The sequence below is a fragment of the Sceloporus occidentalis genome, unplaced genomic scaffold (assembly GCF_023333645.1).
Source record: "Sceloporus occidentalis isolate IW3139 unplaced genomic scaffold, rSceOcc1.0.p SCAF_64, whole genome shotgun sequence".
Classification (NCBI taxonomy): Eukaryota; Metazoa; Chordata; class Lepidosauria; order Squamata; family Phrynosomatidae; genus Sceloporus; species Sceloporus occidentalis.
The window spans coordinates 704898-725000 of record NW_028317044.1 but is presented as its reverse complement, the minus strand read 5'-3'; the positions used below and the strand labels follow the sequence as shown (position 1 = coordinate 725000).

Here is a 20103-nt window from a genome sequence, read left to right as displayed (position 1 = left end):
TCGCCCAGCCATGCTCCTTTCACTCCTGCCTTATATCTTCCTTATCTTGGTTCTCCAAAGGTCTCCGTTTGGGTCTTCCTTCTCAAATCCAGTCCCCAAAGAGAGACCCAAACTCTTCTGCTTGGAGCTAGGGCCATGGAAAATACCGGAGGGTGCGTCATCCTTCCCCAGCCCTTTCCTCGCCCTTTTGAGGGAGGTCAGGCCTCTCACGTGACGGAGACATTCCCGAGGGCCTCCGCCACTCGGACACAGGCCAACGTTCGACAGTCTCCAGCTGCAAAGGGAATCCTTTTCTTTGCTTGCCAGCGAAGGCTGGAGGGCTCAGTTTGCTTTCATTCTGGAGCAGTAGGAGAAGAGATTCCTGCTAAGCATTGCAAAGACCTTTTTAAGGGTAAGAGCTGTTCCCTGGCAATGGGAGACGCTGCTCCCTCAGAGAGCTGTGATGGTTGTATGGCAAAAGGGGTCCGGATGAGAGACACAACACTCCTCCTGAAGCTGAAGCTGGGGTACAAACTCACTCTCCCCCACTAAGGACACCCCAAACCCCATTGGTTTTCTTTCCCCCTCGGAGGCAAACCTGGAGGGAATCAGTTCAGCTGATGATTCTCTTTGCAGGCCTTGGCATCATGCAGCCATGGTGGGCCCCTGAATCTCTCAGTGGGCATCTGTTGTTGGCATTTGCAGCCCAGTCGGCTTCAGCTTTTGGTGTCCTTCTGAATGAGTGACCTCCAAGGTCCCCCTTGGTCATCCACTGCCCTACTTTGGTCTTGCAAGCTCAGGGCAGTAGCCGCTGTGGTTTCCAAGATTCAGTTAGTCTTATCTGTAACGTGGCCTTCCTCTTTCCCCAACATTATTGTCTTTTCCATTGAGTCACGTTGCCCAGTCACATCCAAAGGATGACAGCCACAGTTGCCTTCTAGGTAGAGTTCAGGCTCAGTTTGCTCTCAGACTTGTGGACTGGTCTTTTTGTAGTGCCAGATGTCTCCTCTGGCACCACATTTCAAGCGCACTGGTTTTCTTCCGGTCCAGATTTCACAGCCATGCGTAGAACTTGGAAATACTGTGCCCTGGATGAGCCTGACTTTGGGATGTGTTTATTCTAACTTCGGGTGTCTGGCCAGCATTAATCTGCCAGTGGCTACCAGGCCAGCCTCCTTGGGTTCCGGTTTTGCAGACCACCCTGCAGTAATGCCAACTGTACTGGCTTTTCAGAACCAGAAGGGCAAGTCCAGTCCATTGCAAGTGCTTTATATTTGATGGTCCATGTGGCCTCCAAAGGGTCCTACTGCCGTTGCCCACTTTGGCTCTAAACATAACCCAGCTTCTTCTTCTTCTTCTTCTTTTTCCCCGCAGCAAGATGAGCCTGAAGTCGGAGCGCCGCGGCATCCATGTGGACCAGTCGGAGCTGCTGTGCAAGAAGGGATGCGGGTATTATGGCAACATCGCCTGGCAGGGCTATTGCTCCAAATGTTGGCGGGAGGAATACCAAAAGGCCCGGCAGAAGCAGATCCAGGAAGACTGGGAGCTGGCTGAGAGGTAAGAGGAAACTGTTAGGATTCTTGCATTCGCTTTCAAGGAGTTAAATTCTTCCAAGCTGTGCTTTTGGTATTGCGGGCTCCGGCTGACCATGTCTGGAAGGCCTTGGGCAGTAAAACAAACTCGTCCATCCCTGGTTTTTGAAAGTCTGAGCTTCCACAGCATTCCACATCTCAGTTGGCTCCTGATAAATGGCTGCCCTATGTCTCTCTGTTCAGTTTGCCAAGCCTTTAAAACACGATTATCATCTGAGGAGTGATAAGCCTGATGCTGGTTGTTTTCTCTTGCTAAATGCTTGGTCACCTGAGCAGAAGGTTGTCTTTGTATTCAGGGATTTTGTATGTTCTTCTGGTGGAGGAGATGAGGGTGAGTCTTGGTGGCCCTACCTTTCCTTTCCACTCACAGCCCACTTGGGACAGTTGGCGACTGAGGAGAGATAAGATATAAGTGGGGAAAGAAATGCCAGCGGGAATACTTTGGAGCACTTGGCTTCCTTTCTAGATAGGGCAGAGGGAAGCTTTCGAGTGGGGAGGATCTGCTTAGAAAATGCACATTTCAAAATGGAGATGTTGTTGTGGAAGGCGCATTCGCCCTCCAAGCTTCTAAGAACAGGAGAAGCTGCCCTTGCATGGAGTTGGGCACTTGGTGCATCTTGCCAAACGTTGCCAACAATGGCGTCCTCCAGGGTTTTGGGCAGGGTTCTTTCCCAGCTCTCTCCAAACATCCCTGGGCTTCCTTCCTGGTGGTCTCTTATCCAGGGTTAAGCAGGGCTTCCAAAATCAGACTAGTGGGGCGGGGAACAAAAACTATTGCAGACTCCTGGCTGGGAGGTTCTAGGAATTGTAATGGCTCCAGGCTCTGGGAAGGGCACTGATCATTGGCCATGAAAGCCATGCATTCTTTTGGGACTCACCATGGTCCTTTACCTCTTTCTCTCTTGCCCTCAGGCTCCAGCGCGAGGAGGAAGAGGCCTATGCCAGCACCCAGCACCCGCCGGGGGCCCAGTCGCTCACCTTCACCAAGTTCGAGGAGAAGAAAACAAACGAGAAGTCACGCAAAGTGACCACTGTCAAGAAATTCTTTGGGGCTTCCCGGCCAGGAGCAAAGAAAGGTAAGGACCGAGTGCCACCTTGCGCCTTAAACGTATTCCTTGGGCAGTCGTGTTTCTAGAAGATGCCTCTGTCTGTACCTGGACTCAAAAAAATAAAGAGCAGCAGGCAGGCTTGAGCAACCATATTGACATAAAAGCGTCTGCTTGCTCTTTCCAGAATTACCCAGGAACAGGTTGATGTGGCAGCCACCTCAATGAAAGGTTTAAGTACAGAACAGAGCAGACATTAGCCTTCATGACACTCGCACTAATTGCCAAATGCACTTAAGGCAGCAGCTGTGCTGAAAATGTAGAAGAATTAAAGGTTGGTGCCATCTGCTGAGAAGAGCCGAGTCCTGGGGTTGCGCAGAGGCTGGCGCGATCCAAGGCTCCTGCGCCGGGGAGGCTTTGCGTTGCTTCTCGTGCTAAAATGGGCAAGGATGCAAAGCGCTTTGATTTTGGATGCTCCTCCTGAGCCAAGGCTGGCCTTCAATCCTAGTATTTAATGATTTTCTAATCCTTTTAACCTTGTCTGAGTATATTAACAAAAAACAGCACTCATGGTATTCAACCCAAAGCATAGTTCAACCCACTACGCTTGGTGCCTTTCCTTATCCTGACTTGGCACTTCTTAACTCTGGCTTGTGCTGGCTGCCCCGATGTCTTCCATAAGTCATAACTTTCCATTTGCCCTAATGCTGGTTGCATGCGTTTTGAACAGTATCATTTCTTGGTTCACAAACTGCATGTTTTGTACCTTTAAAGTGTGTTCTCAGAAGTACAGTTGGCACCCCACATTTGCAGCTTTGACTTCTGCTGGTTTGATTATCCACATATTTGATGAATGTGTTCCTTCTAGGACTCTCTAGGTCCTCCAGTGTGACTCTGTGGCCAACCCAGAAGCTGTCCATAGAGTTGTGCTGGAGGACATAGACATTCCTAGGGACAATACTTCTCTAGGCATTTGTAGGTCCCCTGATGCGATTCTGTGGTAAACGTCCGACAGAGGTTGACCATAGAGTTACAACTGGAGGGTCTAGAGATTCCTGTTTGTGGTTTTCTCACTTTCATGGGGGTCTGGCACCCCTAACTCTAATCTCCTTTTCCACTTTGGGTCTGGCTTTGTGGCGGTGCATAACTACATCTTCTCCTAACCGGTTGTTGCATGCCTCTTCCTCCTAAGCCCTGACCCAGAATGGTTTGATCTATCCCTTTTCTTTCCCTTTTTGGTGTTTGTGTGTCCTGTTTCCTTTCTCCTATGTTACCCGTGGGTGCCCCGCATGCTCTTTTGCGTTTCTTCCAGCCGCGCAGGAGTCCGGCGCTAAAACCGAAGCGCCTGGGAGCGAGCTCAGTGCCGACACTCTGCTCAGGGACTTGAGGGAGATATTCGCTCCCCCTTGGGAGCTCACGACTCCAACCGAAGGTAACCCAAACCCAGCCAGCCCCGGCCTTCGCCTGCCTTGGTTGCCGACCCCTGTTTTAGTGGCTTTGCAGAATCCCAGCTGAGGTTGTGCCTAGAGAGATTGCTGGCCCCAGGTTGGGCCACTGCAGAGACCCCAAGCCAAGCCAGAAGAAGGGCAGCGGCTCCGAAGAACACGACTAAAGAAATCTCTTTAGTTGAGAGACCCACCTCAAATCCATGGGATTTGACTCAACTGAGGCTGGTGATTTGACGGCTGGGGATGATGGGTGTTGCAGTCTGACCACATTGGGAACGCCACATGATTCTCAACTCTGACTTAAATGCGTCTGCACTGTGTCTGGCGCATCCGGTACCTACTACTTTTTAGTTACTATTCTGCCTGCTTTGCAGAAGATAATGTTTGCACCCCCTTGTGTGCTTTTGTGTGTCTTGTGGCATGACTTCTTCCTGTGCCCACCATAGCAATTCACCTTGCAGGACTCTTTTTGTGTTGTTTTTTGTGGGGGATGATGGAGTAGTTTGCACCCTACAACCTGAAGCCTTTTGGTGAGACCATACCTATGTGTATCAGGCATATATGAAATATAAATGAATTTTGTGTTTAGGCTTGGCTCCCATCTCATCCTTTTGGCGAGTCTCAGCTAAAGTAGACCTATTGAGTCATTTGCTGACTGGTGCACCAACATATTGGTAAAGGTGGGCATATAGGTGGGCCAAGAGCCAGTTTTTCCCTACCAGACCCCACTTTGCAGATTACAGCCCTCCATAAGTCTATCACTCCTTGTTTTCCTCTGCAGTTGTTCTTAAAATGGCTGCAGGAAGTGATCTGAGGATGGAGGAAAAATTGAGGACTGGAGGAAAATGTCTTCTAAGGAGAAGGCAGAATTTTTATTGGGGAGCAATGCCCTTGCTTTGCACCCCTTCCCCCATAGTTACCCCTCTTCCTTTTAAACATAGCTGGCCCTGGTTTATCCAAACTCGTATCTAGGAGTAACTGGCACAGCATCGTCTTTGCCTCCCTCCATGGATAAGAACCTGGAGTAATCCAACCTGTTTCAATGGTACAATGCCATCCCCATCCCATGCTCCTCCTAGCCATTGGTACCCGACATTAATCATCCGTTGCTCCCTGCTGGATCCTTTTGTGTGCTGGGTTTGTGGTTCCACTTTGCGAGATGCCAACTGAGTCTCTTCTTCTGTGTTTTGTTTCCTCTCTCTTTGTGCTGTCGCTCCATCCTGCTTCATTTCCATCTCCTTGTCTTCCATTCTTCACTCTGAGCAGCGCTGGTTGGCAGGCGGAGAGGTGGGTGACTTGGCGCCGTTTCTTCCCTTTAACAGAAATAAACAGATTTACGGTTGCTCTTGCTGTTAGAATCCAGCTTGGCGGTGTCCTAATTCTGATGGCTCACAGAGCGCTGCATGCATTGGGGGTGTGCAAAATGTGGGTCTCTGCACACAAGAGTAGACCCATAATAGGGCTAGGCACAGTCCAGATCCCAAAGGGTTTCACTTGATTTACCTCTCCTTGAGAGATCTAGAGAGCTTCAGGGGGAAGGCCATGGCTGAGGACTTCCCCAAGTTTTGTAGCTTTCCAACCTGTTTAGGAAGACCATTCCATGTCTTGGAGTGGTGTGAAAGCTTGGAGTGGATCCATTGCTCCCGCTGACATGGTGGCACTGGGGATCATGGTTATAACATGCAGGAGGCAGCTTGCAGCAGTGATCCGTCCCCTTGAAGTGAGCCGTCTCAATGTCTTGGCACCACAGCCAGCCGTTCCCTCAGCAGTCAGGACATGGGCAGACGCTTCTATAACATTTGCGGGGTAGATGGGAAATGGAGGGGAAGGAGATACAATCCACCATCTGTATTAATGGGCTCCAGATCCATGGATACAACAAACAGTAGAAAATAGATGAGACATGATGTCTGGAGAGAGACCGAGGATCTCAAATGGCAGGAATCCAAGCATAGTGGTCATTCACTATTGTAACCCATCCTGATTCCATGTCTATTATTATTATTATTATTATTATTATTATTATTATCATCATCATCATCATCATCATCATCATCCATGCCTCCCATCATTTTGCAGATCCTCAGTCTGTCTCCAGCATTAGGTCTGTCTATTGTATATAAGGCGCGGACGTTCTCCCATTGAGGTTGTAGATTTCCTTCTCCAGATCTCCTCTGTTCATGACACCATCATGGCCACCCAAAACGGGTGAAGCCCTTTCTAACCTTTCTGCCCTTTCCTTCTCCTGTAGACGCTCCGGAAGCTAAGGCTCCCAGTCCTTCCATCAGCCGGCAGGTCAGCATCGAGACGGACCGCGTCTCCAAGGAGTTCATTGAGTTCCTGAAGCCTTACCACAAAGCCGGCCAAGAGATCTACAAGCAGTGCAAGCTGTTCTTGGAGACCATGCACCACAAGCGGGTAGGTTGGCTTTCGGATGGTTTTGCTGTACTTTATTTTGTTTTATGCTCCTTTGGGACACGTACCGAAAGAAAGATAAGATGTAAGTGAACTAAATAAACACCTTGAGGTTGTTGGTGGCATCGTCCATTTTCACAGGCAACACTGACCTTTTTCTCTCTCATAGGAGCTGAGCATTGAGGAACAGTCTGAGTACGCCCAGGACTTCTACCAAAATGTGGCTGAGAAGCTCCAGATGCGCTGGAAAGGTATTTTTCCTCTTGGAAAGTGGATTTCCGTTTGCTGTTCTGTATATTTCAAGTTGTTTCTGGATTATGGGGGCCATGGTGAAACTATTACCGGGTTATCTGGGTATATTTTATTCAGATCTTGGCCTGCCTTCCTCTAAGGCTTGGGTTTCCATGACTGAACCCTAGTCTTCTGGAATCCCAATCCAACACTTAGCTCCCAACAGCAGCCTGGCTTTAAAAGTAGGGTTTCCTTGGAGAAGTTTCTTCAGAGGGGTTTTCCTGTTTCCTTCCTCTGAGGCTTGTGAGAGTATGATTTGCAAAACGTCACCCAATGGGTTTCCAATGGCTGAGCAGGGACTCACAGAGTCCTAGTCTAGTACTCAAACCACTACTCCATGCTAGCTTTGGTAGTGCAATAAAAAGAAAAGAGGAGAATGTTTCCAAGCTTAAAGCAGGACTCCAAATCTGTGTTCCAAGTCTTTCTCTCCCTTTCCCCCCCGCAGTGCCTCCCGAGACAGCGGAGAAGGTGATGGACCAGATTGAGAAGTACCTCATGACCCGGCTGTACAAGTATGTTTTCTGCCCAGAAACCACCGAGGATGAGAAGAAAGACCTGGCCGTCCAGAGGAGGATCAGGTGCGGCTTCAGGGATGGAAGGAGATGTGAGGTCTTCTCAGGAGGTGGCTGAGAAAGCAGGGTTCCCAGAACCCCTCCCTTTCCCTTGCACCTGCCTGGTTCCCCTCTTTCCTCCAGTTTGCTATAGTTTGCTGTAGTTTGCAAAGACATAGAAAAGTAGTTGCAGAAACCCAGTTGTCTGCCCTGGCATCTGCCTCTTTTCCTGAGGCAGCTAGGTGTTCACTTCCATTTTTGTTTCTGGTCTGCAAAGGGTAAAGGTGTGTATGTATCTGTGTGTGGATGTGTGTGTATGTTTTAGGTTCCTGATGTAGACCTGAAACAATGTTAATCCCCCTCTCCTCTCTCTCTCTGTCCCCCTCCCAGGGCTTTGCATTGGGTGACCCCACAAATGCTGTGTGTCCCTGTCAGCGAAGAGATCCCGGAGGTTTCTGACGTCGTGGTGAAAGCCATCACAGGTACGCGTGCAGAGTGCTGACAGGCTGGTGGTTTATTCTGCACACTCTTTTCCCGGTGTTTCTTTACACAAAGCTTGCACTCAAGGCCAAGCAGAAGTGTAGGAAACCTGAGGCTCTGGGCCAAATCTAACTCTCCTTCACTTACCTAGAAGGCCACATGCCTTTCCCCGTAATATCTTCGTTTATGGGTTTCCCAGCTTGGGTTCCCCATTCCAAAAGGCTTAAAATACCTCCTGAAGGCTCCGCTATCAGCATTAAGAGCTTTAACCTGGAAAGGCGTTGATGGGATGCTTTTGGCCTTGGCACCTCTGCCTTTGGCTCCACCCAGCACAGGAACTTGAAAACAGGACCTCGGACTGAAACACGTTTTAGCAGAACCTCTAAAGCCAGGAGGGCTTTATCAGAGCCACCTTGGCTACCTTGGATCTGCACGCAACTGGCAGCCCTCCATCTTGTAACCCCTGTTTTCCGTTTCCCGTCTTGCAGACATCATTGAGATGGACTCCAAGCGCGTCCCGCGGGACAAGCTGGCCTGCATCACCAGCTGCAGCAAGCACATCTTCAACGCCATCCGGACCACCAAGAATGAGCCGGCCTCGGCTGATGACTTTCTCCCCACCTTGATCTACATTGTCCTAAAGGGCAACCCTCCCCGGCTCCAGTCCAACATCCAGTACATCACCCGCTTTTGCAATCCCAGCAGGCTCATGTCTGGGGAGGATGGGTATTACTTCACAAACCTGGTAGGTACAGCTGGCCCCCTCTCTGCTCTCTTTCCACTGGCAGGCAAAGACCTTTTTATTTAAGGCATTTATTTATTGGTGCTTAAAGTATGAGGCAGAAGGGTGTTCTGCATGTGGATAACATTTCTCTAGAGATCTCCAGGTCCTCCAGTGCTACTCTGTGGTCAACATTTGCCAGAGGTTCACCATAGAATCATGCTGGAGGACCTACAAATGCCCTAGAGAAGTGCTTTCTCTAGGAACGTCTAGGTTCTCCAGCACAACTCTGTAGTCAACGTCTGGCAGAGTTGCGCTGGAGGACTTAAACCCTGGTCTCCAGAGTCATAGTCCAGTGCTCTCATGCTGGATTGTATATAAGGGACAATGTTCCCTCAAGTATCAGAGGTGGGGTCTCAGGAGGTTTAGAACTTTAGATGCCAACGCCAGCACCTTGAATTCAGGTCAGAAGCATGCGTCCGTGCGCAAGGTTGCCTTGTAACGTGGTGATTTCTTGCAGTGCTGCGCTGTCGCCTTCATTGAAAAGCTGGACGCTCAGTCCCTGAACCTGAGCCAGGAGGACTTCAACCGCTACATGTCGGGCCAGAGCTCTCCCAAGAAGCCGGAGCTGGAGAACTGGCCGGCCGATGTCTGCCCGGGGGTCCAGCAGATGCACCACAACCTCGACCTCCTCTCGCAGCTCAACGCGAGGCAGGAGAGGATTGTGAGCGGGGCCAGGAAGCTGGAGAGGGACCTCATTGACTGGACTGAGGGGGTCACCAAGGAGGTCCAGGAGATTGTGGAGAAGTTCCCCTTGGAGATCAAGGCCCCCAACCCAGCCTTGGCCGCCATTGACTCCGAAAACGTGGAGAACGACAAACTGCCGCCTCCCTTGCAGCCTCAGGTTTATGCCGGCTGATTTCCCTCTCCTGGTTTCTACAGACATTGCTGTCCTCCGCTAGAAGGCCGGTCTGAAGGGGGAGTGGGGGGAGGAAGGAAAGGTTGGGTTTGAAACCGGGGCCTTTTGAAAGGTACTTTCTGCTGGCGGTGCACTGCCTGATATTTATTTCTTAGCCGGAGTTGCCCTGTGTCTTGGCGTTCACTTGACTACCTAACCCATCGTTCCATGATACAGAAAGCCAGGCTTCTTCTGCACTCCAGAGGCATTCAACTGGGGCTCCCATAACTCCATGCCCAGCATCCACTCCCAGAAGTGCTGGATTGCAAGCTCCAGAATCCTCCATGCAATATCTTCTTCCAGCGGTGTTGGACTGCATCTTCCACGGTTTGAGGAGTTACAGTCCAATCCCTCTCAAAGGCAGCGCTCTTGGAGAAAGTTGTATTGGACTATAACTATATTTTGGCGATTGTAAACTCTTCCCTTTTCAGGCATGGACTGTTTGCGTGTGTGTGTTTCTGCAATCCATTGAAAGTCTGGGTGTGTTTCTCCCACCGCCTCCCCTTTAAAACAATATATTAAATTATTTTCTGCACTTTGCTGAGAATGCCAAGTTGGAGACTAAAAACAAACCCAGCAAAACAGAAAGGTACCTAGACCTGTCCTCGGAAAAGGAGGCTCTCTCTTGTAAAGTAGACATTTAAAGATGTACATAGGTTTCAGGTATTGGCCGCTGTCTTTGCCCGCATGCCATCTTGGTAAGGAATGATCAATATTCTGATTATTATTATTATTATTATTATTATTCATGGTTGGAGTGGCAAATTCATGGTTTGTTCCAAGAATTGGGGGAAAGAGGGAAATGGGTGATGGAAAGAAATCATTGCATCGTGGCCAGTGACCCATTGAGCTGTAAAACCCTTTGAAAGGTTAGTAGCTGTCTTAGCAGAATTGGGGATGCTGAGAAAAAGCAGCTTTTCCTAATGTCTGTGTTGGAAGCCCAGAAGGCGAGGCTGCCTTACATATCTAAGTCTTCAGCCTTTCTATCTCCTTCTCCAAATCTTTCGGTGCTCTCCGTTGTTTCAATTCTCCGCCGGGTTGAATCCTTCCCCCTTTCGCCAAGGATCAAGTCGTATTTTGAAGATGCAAAGATGTCCTCCAGCGGCTGGACTTGAGTCTGGGAGGGGTTCTCTGAAGGGTCAGTGTGTCTTACGTCCCAGATGGCGACGACTGACTCTGCACTGCACAAATAATGCACTTTGACACTGCTTTAACTGTTAAAGCGGTGTCAAACTGGATTAATTCAGCTGACGTCTGCACTTGCACACTCCACGGTGATGTTGGTCTTAAGGCTCTGTCTGGTTTCCCTTTTCTTTTCTGCAGAGACAAAACCACCAGTCCGTTCGTTGGGTGTATACATTACATGCTAAATCTGACCCAAAGGCAAAGACTGCCTAACCCATTACTCTCTTGTGTGATAAACTCCGCTGGAGTCTTTTGCTTGAAGGGGTTGGACTGCAGCTCCCAGCATCTGGAGGGAAGTCATCTTGTGGAAAGCTGTCGGGGGCCACTCCTCTTTACAACATTAACCATTTTAATACTGTTTTAAAAATTACTTTACTATTTCTCCTTCAGTTTTCTCTGATCTGGTTGAGTCTTGTTCTCACCTCTGCTGATCTTATGAGTTCCCAAGGCCTAGGTTTTCGGAGCTGGCATTTCGGAGGGTGTTTGTTCAGTGCTGCACAATCCTCCATTGTTTCTTAAAGCGCTTAAGTTCAGGCAGGTACAATGTTTGGTCTTGTCCTCCTTTCTTTGAACTCCGTCTTTGCTCCCATCCGCCTTTTGAGCAGCCCACCTTTCTCAAAAGCCAGAAGCGAAGGGAGTTCATGGGAGCAAAGCGAGAGGCCCTCTGAGCATTGGCCTAAACGTTACTTGCTCCTGGACTTAACTCTCTGCTTCCTTTCTCCACCTCTTTTCGTGCCGGCGGGACACACTAGGTGCTAATTCTGGTTTCCAGGTACATGGTGACACTCCTGAAAGATGTATTCTAAATGCTGCTACTAAAAAAAAACGCTGTCAAATGAAATAAAATCTCTTCATCCAGATTCTTTGTATTAAAAATGCTCGTTCTTTTCGCCGTGGAAAGATGGCCGTTCCCTACCCGGGAAGGGTCACCGACGAGGACGGGGAGGAAAAGTGAGGTGAGGCGGAATCGTCTTCCTTTCGGCTTGGTGAATTGTGGGACTTTGGGTAGCACAAGGGTGCGTGACTGTTAGGGTTTGCGCAAGGGGCCTTGCACCTCTATAGGGTCCCTGGTTGGGTGAAATACATCACCATCCCTCCCCAGATCCTTTTACGTTAAGACCTGGTTCTCCCTGTGACTTTATACATGAGTGTATACAGTATTTCTTCTTCGTGGTCTCTGCGAATCATACAAATGGGTTTCACTGCGCCTGCGCAGTGCTGCTCGGAACCTACTGGAATCACTGGGCAGAGTTTTACTCTGCAACATATTGAAACTTTTTGGCGGTAACTCCGCCCACCCGTTATAAGGCCCCTGCCTTCCCGCTCTTTTCCCCAGTTCCTTTTTTCCGCCGCGCTAGCTGCTTCAGAGGAACCTTCGCTTGCTTTGCTTGCTTGGAATCACTTTCGTTTTGACCATTCTTTGTCTCCTGCCCCTGGTAACTTCGGACCTTCGGACTGTTGACTTCGTTTTCGGATCTCCCATCGACTTGGCGACTTTGAAATGCCTGCGGCTTTCAAGAAGTGCGACATTTGCAAGGGCAAGATGCCCGTTCAGGACCCGCACTCCACCTGCTTGCTTTGCCTTGGTCCAAGCCACGATCCCAAGGCCTGCGCACTCTGCAGATCCCTCTCTTCCCAGGCCCGGAAAAACCGTGAGTCCCGGCTTACTTCGGCGATTGCCCTGGGGAAATTGCAAGAAAGGGGTCCGCGGTCTTCTTCTGTCCCGCCTCTGCCACCCCCCGCTTCATCTTCTCGGGCAAGTGTCTCCAGCGTGGGATCGGGGAGAGCCGCCGTCCCCAGCGTGGTGTGCGTCCCGGCCGGGACTCCTTCCACCACCTCCGATGTGGCCCGTGGCTCCAAACCGCCCAGTGCCACCGACAAACCCTCCAAGCGCCCCCATAAGCCATCGGGGACTGAGGGTACCGAACGGGCCTCCAAGCCAAAGGAGGGATCGGAGTGCCCCCGTTCCAAGGAGGCTCCCAAACCGGAGGTCCATCTCGCCTCGCCTTTGTCCTCCAAGGCATCCAAGGGATCACGGCATGCGATGCCTAGCGACCATACCGAACCGGTGCAAGGAACAAGGTCCCCGAGGCCTTCGTCATCGACACCGACTGCTGTCCTCCTGGACCTCCCGGACAACCCTTTCTTCCCATCGGAGGAGACTCCCAAGCCTGGGAAGAAGAGGCACCATGACAAGGCTGACCGTGATCCGGCCCCTAAGAAGGCCAAGCCCTCCAAGGACCGGCCCACCACCGACCCGCTGAGGGCAAAGGACAAGGAGCGCTCCCACTCCAGACAGGCCCGCGCCTCCGCCTTGCCAGCTCCATACCAGGAGCCGACGCCGGTAGACCAGGGGACCCCAGTTACATCCCTGCCTCCCCCGGCCTTGGACTTCATCCACGGGACGGATGACGCCCCTCGCTCTCCTGATCATCGGTCTCCTTCCCATCCGGCGACCGATGATGAAGGTCACTCGGCCCACATACAGGGGATCCCGGACCTCTTCTACGACGTGCAGTCGCGCCGCTACTACATGTCGGTGCCGGAGGACAGAGCCCTGAGGGAGTTCACCAGACTGAACCCCCACCCCGTAGACCGAGCCGACCCGGCCAGATCGGTTCCCACCGTGTCGGTCTACGAGAGGTCATCATCGCCGCCCCGTAGACGCGAGAGGTCGCCGTCTCCACTCCGTACTCGTGAGAGGTCGCCGTCCTCAACCCGCAGACGCTCCCGATCATCAGTGGACTTCGTCCGCCCGAGATCCCAGGTCAGGGTGACGGACCCCCTCTCCTCCGACCTGGATTCTGAGGACGAACCGCTGCCACCTTCGGAGGCACCCTCGGACGAGGATGTCCTCTCGGGTTCGGCCTCCCCTCAGAGGATGCACAACCCAGGGCCGTCTTCGCCGTCGGACGACGTCAGGGCCTTCACAGAGCACGTGGTCAGGATGTCACGGGCCCTCGACATCGAGCTCGCAGCTGCGGAGGACGACGCAGAGGACCCGGTCGAGCGTAGGGTGCATGGACGGGTCCCCACTCCGCCATGCCTTCCTCTCCTCCCCTCTCTCCAGACCATCGTAAAAAGGTCCTGGGATGCTCCGGCCGCCCTATCGGCACCCTCCCGCAAGGTCCAATCCCTCTATAGGGTCGCCCCGGCGAGTTGCTCCTGGTTGGCAGAACACCCCAGACCAAACTCGGCCATTGTGGAGGGGGCCCAGCACAGCTTCGTTCCGAAGCAGGCTACTTCCCCTGTCGACAAAGAGGCAAAGAAGATCGATGGACTGGCAAAAAAGGCTTATTCGGCTTCGGCTCTTGGGGTCAAGGCCGCCAACTACACCGCCTGCATGGGGGCCTACATTCAAACCCTCATGGAACGGATCTCTCCCATGGTTCCGGACGTCCCAGATGACATCCAGAGGCAGCTGGTGGAGATCAGAGACGAGGCGCACTCCATCGGAAGCTGGCTAATCACCACTTCCAGGAACATGGCGGACTGCTCCGGGAGGTCCATGTCAGCTGCCATGGCTCTTCGGCGCCACGCGTGGCTCAGGGCCTCCGACCTCAACCCGACGGTTAGAGCGGCCATTGAGGACATGCCGCTCGACGGGACCGGCCTCTTCCACGCCGAGACCGACGACCGCCTGAACCGCAAGTTCAGGATGAAGGCGGCGGCGAAGAAGCACGGCATGTCTTCAGCACCAGCTTCTCCGTTCCGGAAGCGACAGCGCCCGTGGCAGCCGCAAGGTCAGTCACAAGGGATCTTCTCCCGGGACCGACAGCCCCAGCACCAAGGCTCTCAGAGACAGCGCTTCCCTTCGCAGTCTTCCTCCTCCTCTGGCCGTCGCACCTTCCCGCCTCGGTACCGCAAGTCCCGCCGGCAGGATACCGACCAGGGGAAGAAGAGAGCCTGAAAGGACGCAGCGCGCTTCGTCTCCCCTTCACCCCTCTTCTTTATGGACATCTTGAGGCCCTATTTTAACGCCTGGGCCTCTATAACATCGGACTCGTGGGTTCTTAACATCGTCCGTAGGGGTTATGCCCTCGAGTTCCAAGAGCTCCCTCCAACTGGAGCCTTCATGTCCACTCCCCCCTCGGACACCCTTCTCGACGAAGTGCGCACCTTGCTTTGTAAGGGGGCAATCTCCCCTTTACCGCCCGACCAACATCCTCGGGCCTTTTTCTCCAGGTACTTCACCGTACCTAAAGCTGATGGGGGCGTTAGGCCCATCCTGGACTTGAGACAAGTGAACTTGTTTTTGAACTACCGTCGCTTCCGAATGGTAACCATGGCCTCCATTCTGCCTCTCCTCCACCAGGGCCTGTGGTTCGCGACTGTCGACCTGAAGGACGCCTATTTCCACATCGGGATCCGAGAATCCCACCGGAGATTCCTCGCCTTCGCTGTCGGCTCCGACTCGTACCACTACAACGTGCTCCCGTTCGGCTTGGCCACGGCCCCACGAGTCTTCACGAAGTGCATGGCGCCGGTGGTGGCATACCTTCATCAGAAGGGCTTCATGGTTTTTCCCTACCTGGACGACTGGCTGTTTGCAGCCGAATCCCAGGAAGAGCTGCACGAGGCAGTCTCATTCGCCTTGCACCTCTTCGACTCCCTTGGGCTGGTTGTCAACAGGGAAAAGTCCCACTTCACGCCGACCAGACAGGTCAAGTTCATCGGGGCCATCCTCGACTCCGACAACTGCCTAGCCTTCCTTCCTCCGGACCGGTTTCAGGCCCTGGCTACATCCCTCAGGCCGTGCATCTCACACAGAAGGATAAGAGCCAGAGACGTCCAAGTCGCCCTGGGCCACATGGCATCGACGACATTCGTCACCCCCTGGGCAAGACTGCGTCTTCGTCCTCTCCAATCCTGGTTCCTCTCCGTCTTCTCTCCGTTGACGGACCCACCTTCAAAGTGGCTCACGGTACCCAGACCTATAGCCGCTTCCCTCAGATGGTGGCTAGACGGCTCCAACGTCTGCACCGGGATGCCTTTCCATCAGCCTCAGTCACAGCTGACGCTGACAACCGATGCATCCCTGGAGGGATGGGGCGCCCACCTGCTCGACCTTGTCGTCAAGGACAGGTGGTCCGCACAAGACAAGCTCCTCCACATCAACGCTTTGGAGATGCTCGCAGTGGAGAAGGCTTTGAGGGCATTCGAGTTTGCTGTCTCAGGAAGAGTGGTCCTCCTGAGGACGGACAACACCACCGTAATGTACTACATCAACAAGCAAGGTGGTACCAAGTCCAGGACCCTGCTCGACCTCACGCTCCGCATCTGGAACTGGTGCATCCAAAGACGTGTCCTCCTCCAGGCGATTCACCTTCCCGGAGAGGACAACGAGCTGGCAGACCGCCTCAGCAGATCTCCATCGGTGTGCCACGAGTGGAGGCTCCATCCCGAGACGGTCAGCGACCTCTTCGATCGGTGGGGAACCCCCCGGATCGACCTCTTCGCGACCAGCTGGAACAGCCACTGTCCCCAGTTCTGCTCCAGGAAGCGATTCGACGGATCCCTTGGAGACGCATTCGCTTTCCTCTGGACGGGGGAGCTCCTCTACGCCTTCCCTCCGTTCCCTCTCATCGTCAGGGTGGTGTCCAAAATGACAATGGACCGCTCGCAGGCGATCCTGATCACCCCGTGGTGGCCGAGACAACCATGGTTCGCATCCCTTCTCCACCTCTCCGGGAGATGCTTCCTCCGTCTCGACCCGCGTCCGGACCTGCTCTCGATCCAGGACGGACGAATTCTCCACCCGGACATCGAGAGCCTGCCGCTGGTGGCCTGGAAGATCCGGCCCTGACCGCCTTGCCGGAATCGGTTAGGACGGTGATCCTGGCTGCCAGAAAACCTTCCACCCAGCGTTCTTATGCCCTGAAATGGAGGAGATTTTGCCTCTTCCTTGACCAGAAGGGCTTGTCTCCTGCACAGGTTTCCACTCCAGTGGTGCTAGAGTTTTTGATGGCGCTTTTGAACGGAGGGCTGTCCCTCACATCCATCAAAGGCTACCTTTCTGCCATTTGTGCAAAATATCAGTTCGGGGGGAGGGTGTCTTTCTTTAAGGATCCCTTGGTGAAGGGCTTTCTGAAGGGTTGTGCCAACCTATATCCTCCTGTGTCGGTACCAACACCGGCTTGGAGCTTGGAGTCGGTACTGTCCGCTCTCCAATCCAAGCCCTTTGAACCCATGGTCTCAGCGGACTTGAGACTGTTGACTTGGAAAACCGCTTTCCTTGTGGCCATCACCTCTGCCCGCCGTGCGGGCGAACTCTGTGCCTTACGGAGGGACGAACCATTCCTGAGGTTCCACAAGGACAAGGTGGTCCTCCGTATGGACATCACCTTCTTGCCAAAGGTGGTGTCTGCTTTCCACATGTGCCAGGACATTGTGTTGCCCACTCTAGCATCCGATCCGACGTCGGACGAGGAGCGACGCCTACACTCCCTTGATGTCAGGAGGGCGCTGGCGTTTTACCTGGACAGAACTGCTGCCTCCAGCCGGTCCGAGAGACTCTTTCAATGCTACTCGGAACCGAAGAAGGGGTTGCCCGTGTCTACGCAGAGGTTCTCCAAATGGGTGGCCAGTACCATCCACCTCTGCTATGAACTGCTGGGCAAACCTCTCCCTGGCAGGGTTCGGTCACATTCCACAAGAGCTGTGGCGGCATCCTCAGCATTCCTGTCTGGGATTCCTTTGGAGGATGTCTGTAAGGCTGCTGTCTGGTCCCAACCTCTCACTTTTATTAAGCATTACAGGTTGGACACCAGGGCCATCCGAGACGCAGCTTTCGGGAGGGCTGTGTTGGTTTCAGGGTTGCATTGATTGCACTACTGATGTATTTGTGTTATACAGTTTACACTGTTTATACTGTTGAATGTTGATTTGCACAACTCCTATGGGATCGGTCTTGCATGACCTCTGCTCCCTTCTCAGGTTTAGCAAAGTTGTTGCTATTTTATCTATGCATGAACAAAAAGACTGACTCTTTATGGTTCAGGATGTTTATTTGTAATAAATATACCTTTGGTTTACCATAGCTTTGGTCTCAGGACACTCCCTCCGCCACATACCTAAGCTTGTCAGTCTAAACCCATTTGTATGATTCGCAGAGACCACGAAGAAGAAGGACAGGTTGCTTACCTGTAACAGTATTTCTTCGAGTGGTCATCTGCGAATACATACAAATCCCACCCGTCCGTCCCCTCAGTGTCCTGCTCTCATTGGCTCTCTTCCTTCGCCTGCTTGGCGGAAAAATTGCGGAACTGGGGAAAAGAGCGGGAAGGCAGGGGCCTTATAACGGGTGGGCGGAGTTACCGCCAAAAAGTTTCAATATGTTGCAGAGTAAAACTCTGCCCAGTGATTCCAGTAGGTTCCGAGCAGCACTGCGCAGGCGCAGTGAAACCCATTTGTATGTATTCGCAGATGACCACTCGAAGAAATACTGTTACAGGTAAGCAACCTGTCCATCCAAAGGGGACCCAAAACATATATAATGACCCCCCCCCCCCCCTGTCTTCTTTGTGTTTGTGCGTTGTCTGCAAGTCGTTTCCAACTTGCGGTGACCCTAACACAGATTGTCATGGGTTTTTCCTGGCAAGGTTAGTTCAGAGGAGGTTGGTCTTTGCTTTCCCCTAAGAGCATGACTTGCCCAGAGTCACCCAGTGGATTTCGTGGCTGAACTGGGAATCCTGGTCTTCATAGCCATAGTCTAACATTCAAATCACTATGCCATGCTGGCTCTTTAGATATATATGTTGGCAACCTGGATGTGACGGATCTATTTTCATTTTAATCCTAGACTCCAAAGGAGCTTTCCAAAGTGCTGCAGGAATTGGATTCCTTTAAAGGCTGCAATGAGACCCCAGAGTGGAGTCAGTGCCTCACCAACATGGGACCCATCAGCCATTTGCTCCAGGTTTAGATAGAAATCTTCATTTTGCTGGTCATTCCCTGACAATAAGTAACATGGAAAAGCTTTTCTGGGTGGTAGCAGTGTTCACAACCAATAAGAAACGTTAGGAATTATAGTGCGAGGGTATCTGTAGGGCAGTTTGGGAAATGTCTTTAGGTAAAAGGAAGGATGTGCCTCATAAATTCCTGCCTTGGACTATTTGCAGTTGATAGAGGAGGATTCCCAGCAAACCGGGAAGACGGCTAGAGCTCCGCAGTTTAAGTTCAATTGCAAAAGAGGATTTCTGAGGTGGTTGTGAAGCATTGTGACCCCAGAATACTTCTCTCTTTGCACAAATTGCCATCAAGAGAGATCAGGATGTAACACTTAAGAGTCCAGATGGAGAGGCGGCTGTTGTAAGTAGCCATCCCAGGTTGCAACTGACGGGCAATTTTTGTTTTCTGCTGGGGTTCATGAACCAAGTTAATATGTGCAAAATGTCACTGTTGTTCCAAGGGGTTGAATCTGGGTTAGGCAGACATCTCTGGGTTCACACACGTTCACAGGGCTGCGTGTTGGCTCTCGTTTGCTTATTGAATTGATTTGTATCTTACCTTTCTCCCCCAAATTCTCATGTATCGATTGATTGGATTCAATACCCTGCCTTTCCTCCAAAGTGGCATGGCACAATTCCATTTTAAAAAGGCCTGCTGTGTACCCAAAACCATGCGCAACTTGGATAAGTTACTTTTTGGGACGCCCGGTGCCCAGAATTTGCCATCGGTGGATGACGACATTTGTCCACGAAGGCGACACAAAACTTCCAGGTCTGCGTTTTCTGCATGAACGAGGCTCCTTTCGGCTGCGGACGTGGCATTTCACCACCAAGGCGTTTGCCCACCTCCTTTTAAAGGTAATGTACCCAAAGTGATAGACACCGTTGAATGCACTTTAAATGTCAAAAAAGCAAAGTGTGGTGGTTGTTGCGCCTCTGGGCTTGCAAACGTCCTCCTTCGCAAAGGACGGTCTTGGATTTCAGTGCCTCCTCTTTATGTGCGGTTCTTCATCTTCATGATTGCCATTTCTTCTTATTCCCCCTCATCTGTTTCTTCTTTCTTTGGCAATCTTAGAAAAGACTTTTCCGGATGTTTTGCATCTAGATCTGTCGAAACAATAGGAAAATGCAATCTGACGTTGCAGCTGAGATCAAAAGGCTTGTCTGATAAGAGCGACTTGGAACAGGAAGCGGCGCTCTTAAAAGAGAGAAATTAAAATAGAGGGACCCCCCCCCCCCCCATATTTTAAAAGAAGGTTATATGCATTTATACGGTTGGTGCTTTTTGGAAGAGCTGTGCTGCGTTTCCAAGCTCTGCAGAGGGCAGTAAAGGCCAATGTTTGGAAAGAAGGGTTGGATGCTTGGAAGGAAGAGTAGGATGCCACCATCCACTTGGTTTATATTGTATTGTATTATACAATTATTAGAAAATTACTTTAAATCCCACCTTCCTGCCACAAACTTGGATTCAAGATTGCTTATGATTTA

The 20103-nt window shown here is 51.7% G+C and overlaps 1 protein-coding gene across 2 annotated transcripts in view; it reads left to right on the top strand.

The window, feature by feature from the left end:
* The window catches only part of LOC149287034 (rab5 GDP/GTP exchange factor), a 13588-nt gene extending 2062 nt beyond the window's left edge, over positions 1–11526 (top strand). The window contains exons 2-9 of one of the 2 annotated variants that reach the window (XM_089493270.1): positions 1354–1536; positions 2484–2647; positions 6317–6483; positions 6650–6731; positions 7217–7349; positions 7713–7804; positions 8291–8547; positions 9044–11526. In XM_089493270.1, the coding sequence (XP_089349396.1) occupies positions 1358–1536; positions 2484–2647; positions 6317–6483; positions 6650–6731; positions 7217–7349; positions 7713–7804; positions 8291–8547; positions 9044–9442 (1473 nt within the window). In that variant the 5' untranslated portion in view covers positions 1354–1357 and the 3' untranslated portion in view covers positions 9443–11526. Of the gene's footprint in view, positions 1–1353; positions 1537–2483; positions 2648–5335; positions 5353–6316; positions 6484–6649; positions 6732–7216; positions 7350–7712; positions 7805–8290; positions 8548–9043 lie in introns of those variants that run through there. The other variant, XM_089493271.1, reaches the window with a different exon arrangement.
* The last annotated feature ends 8577 nt before the right edge of the window (positions 11527–20103 follow it).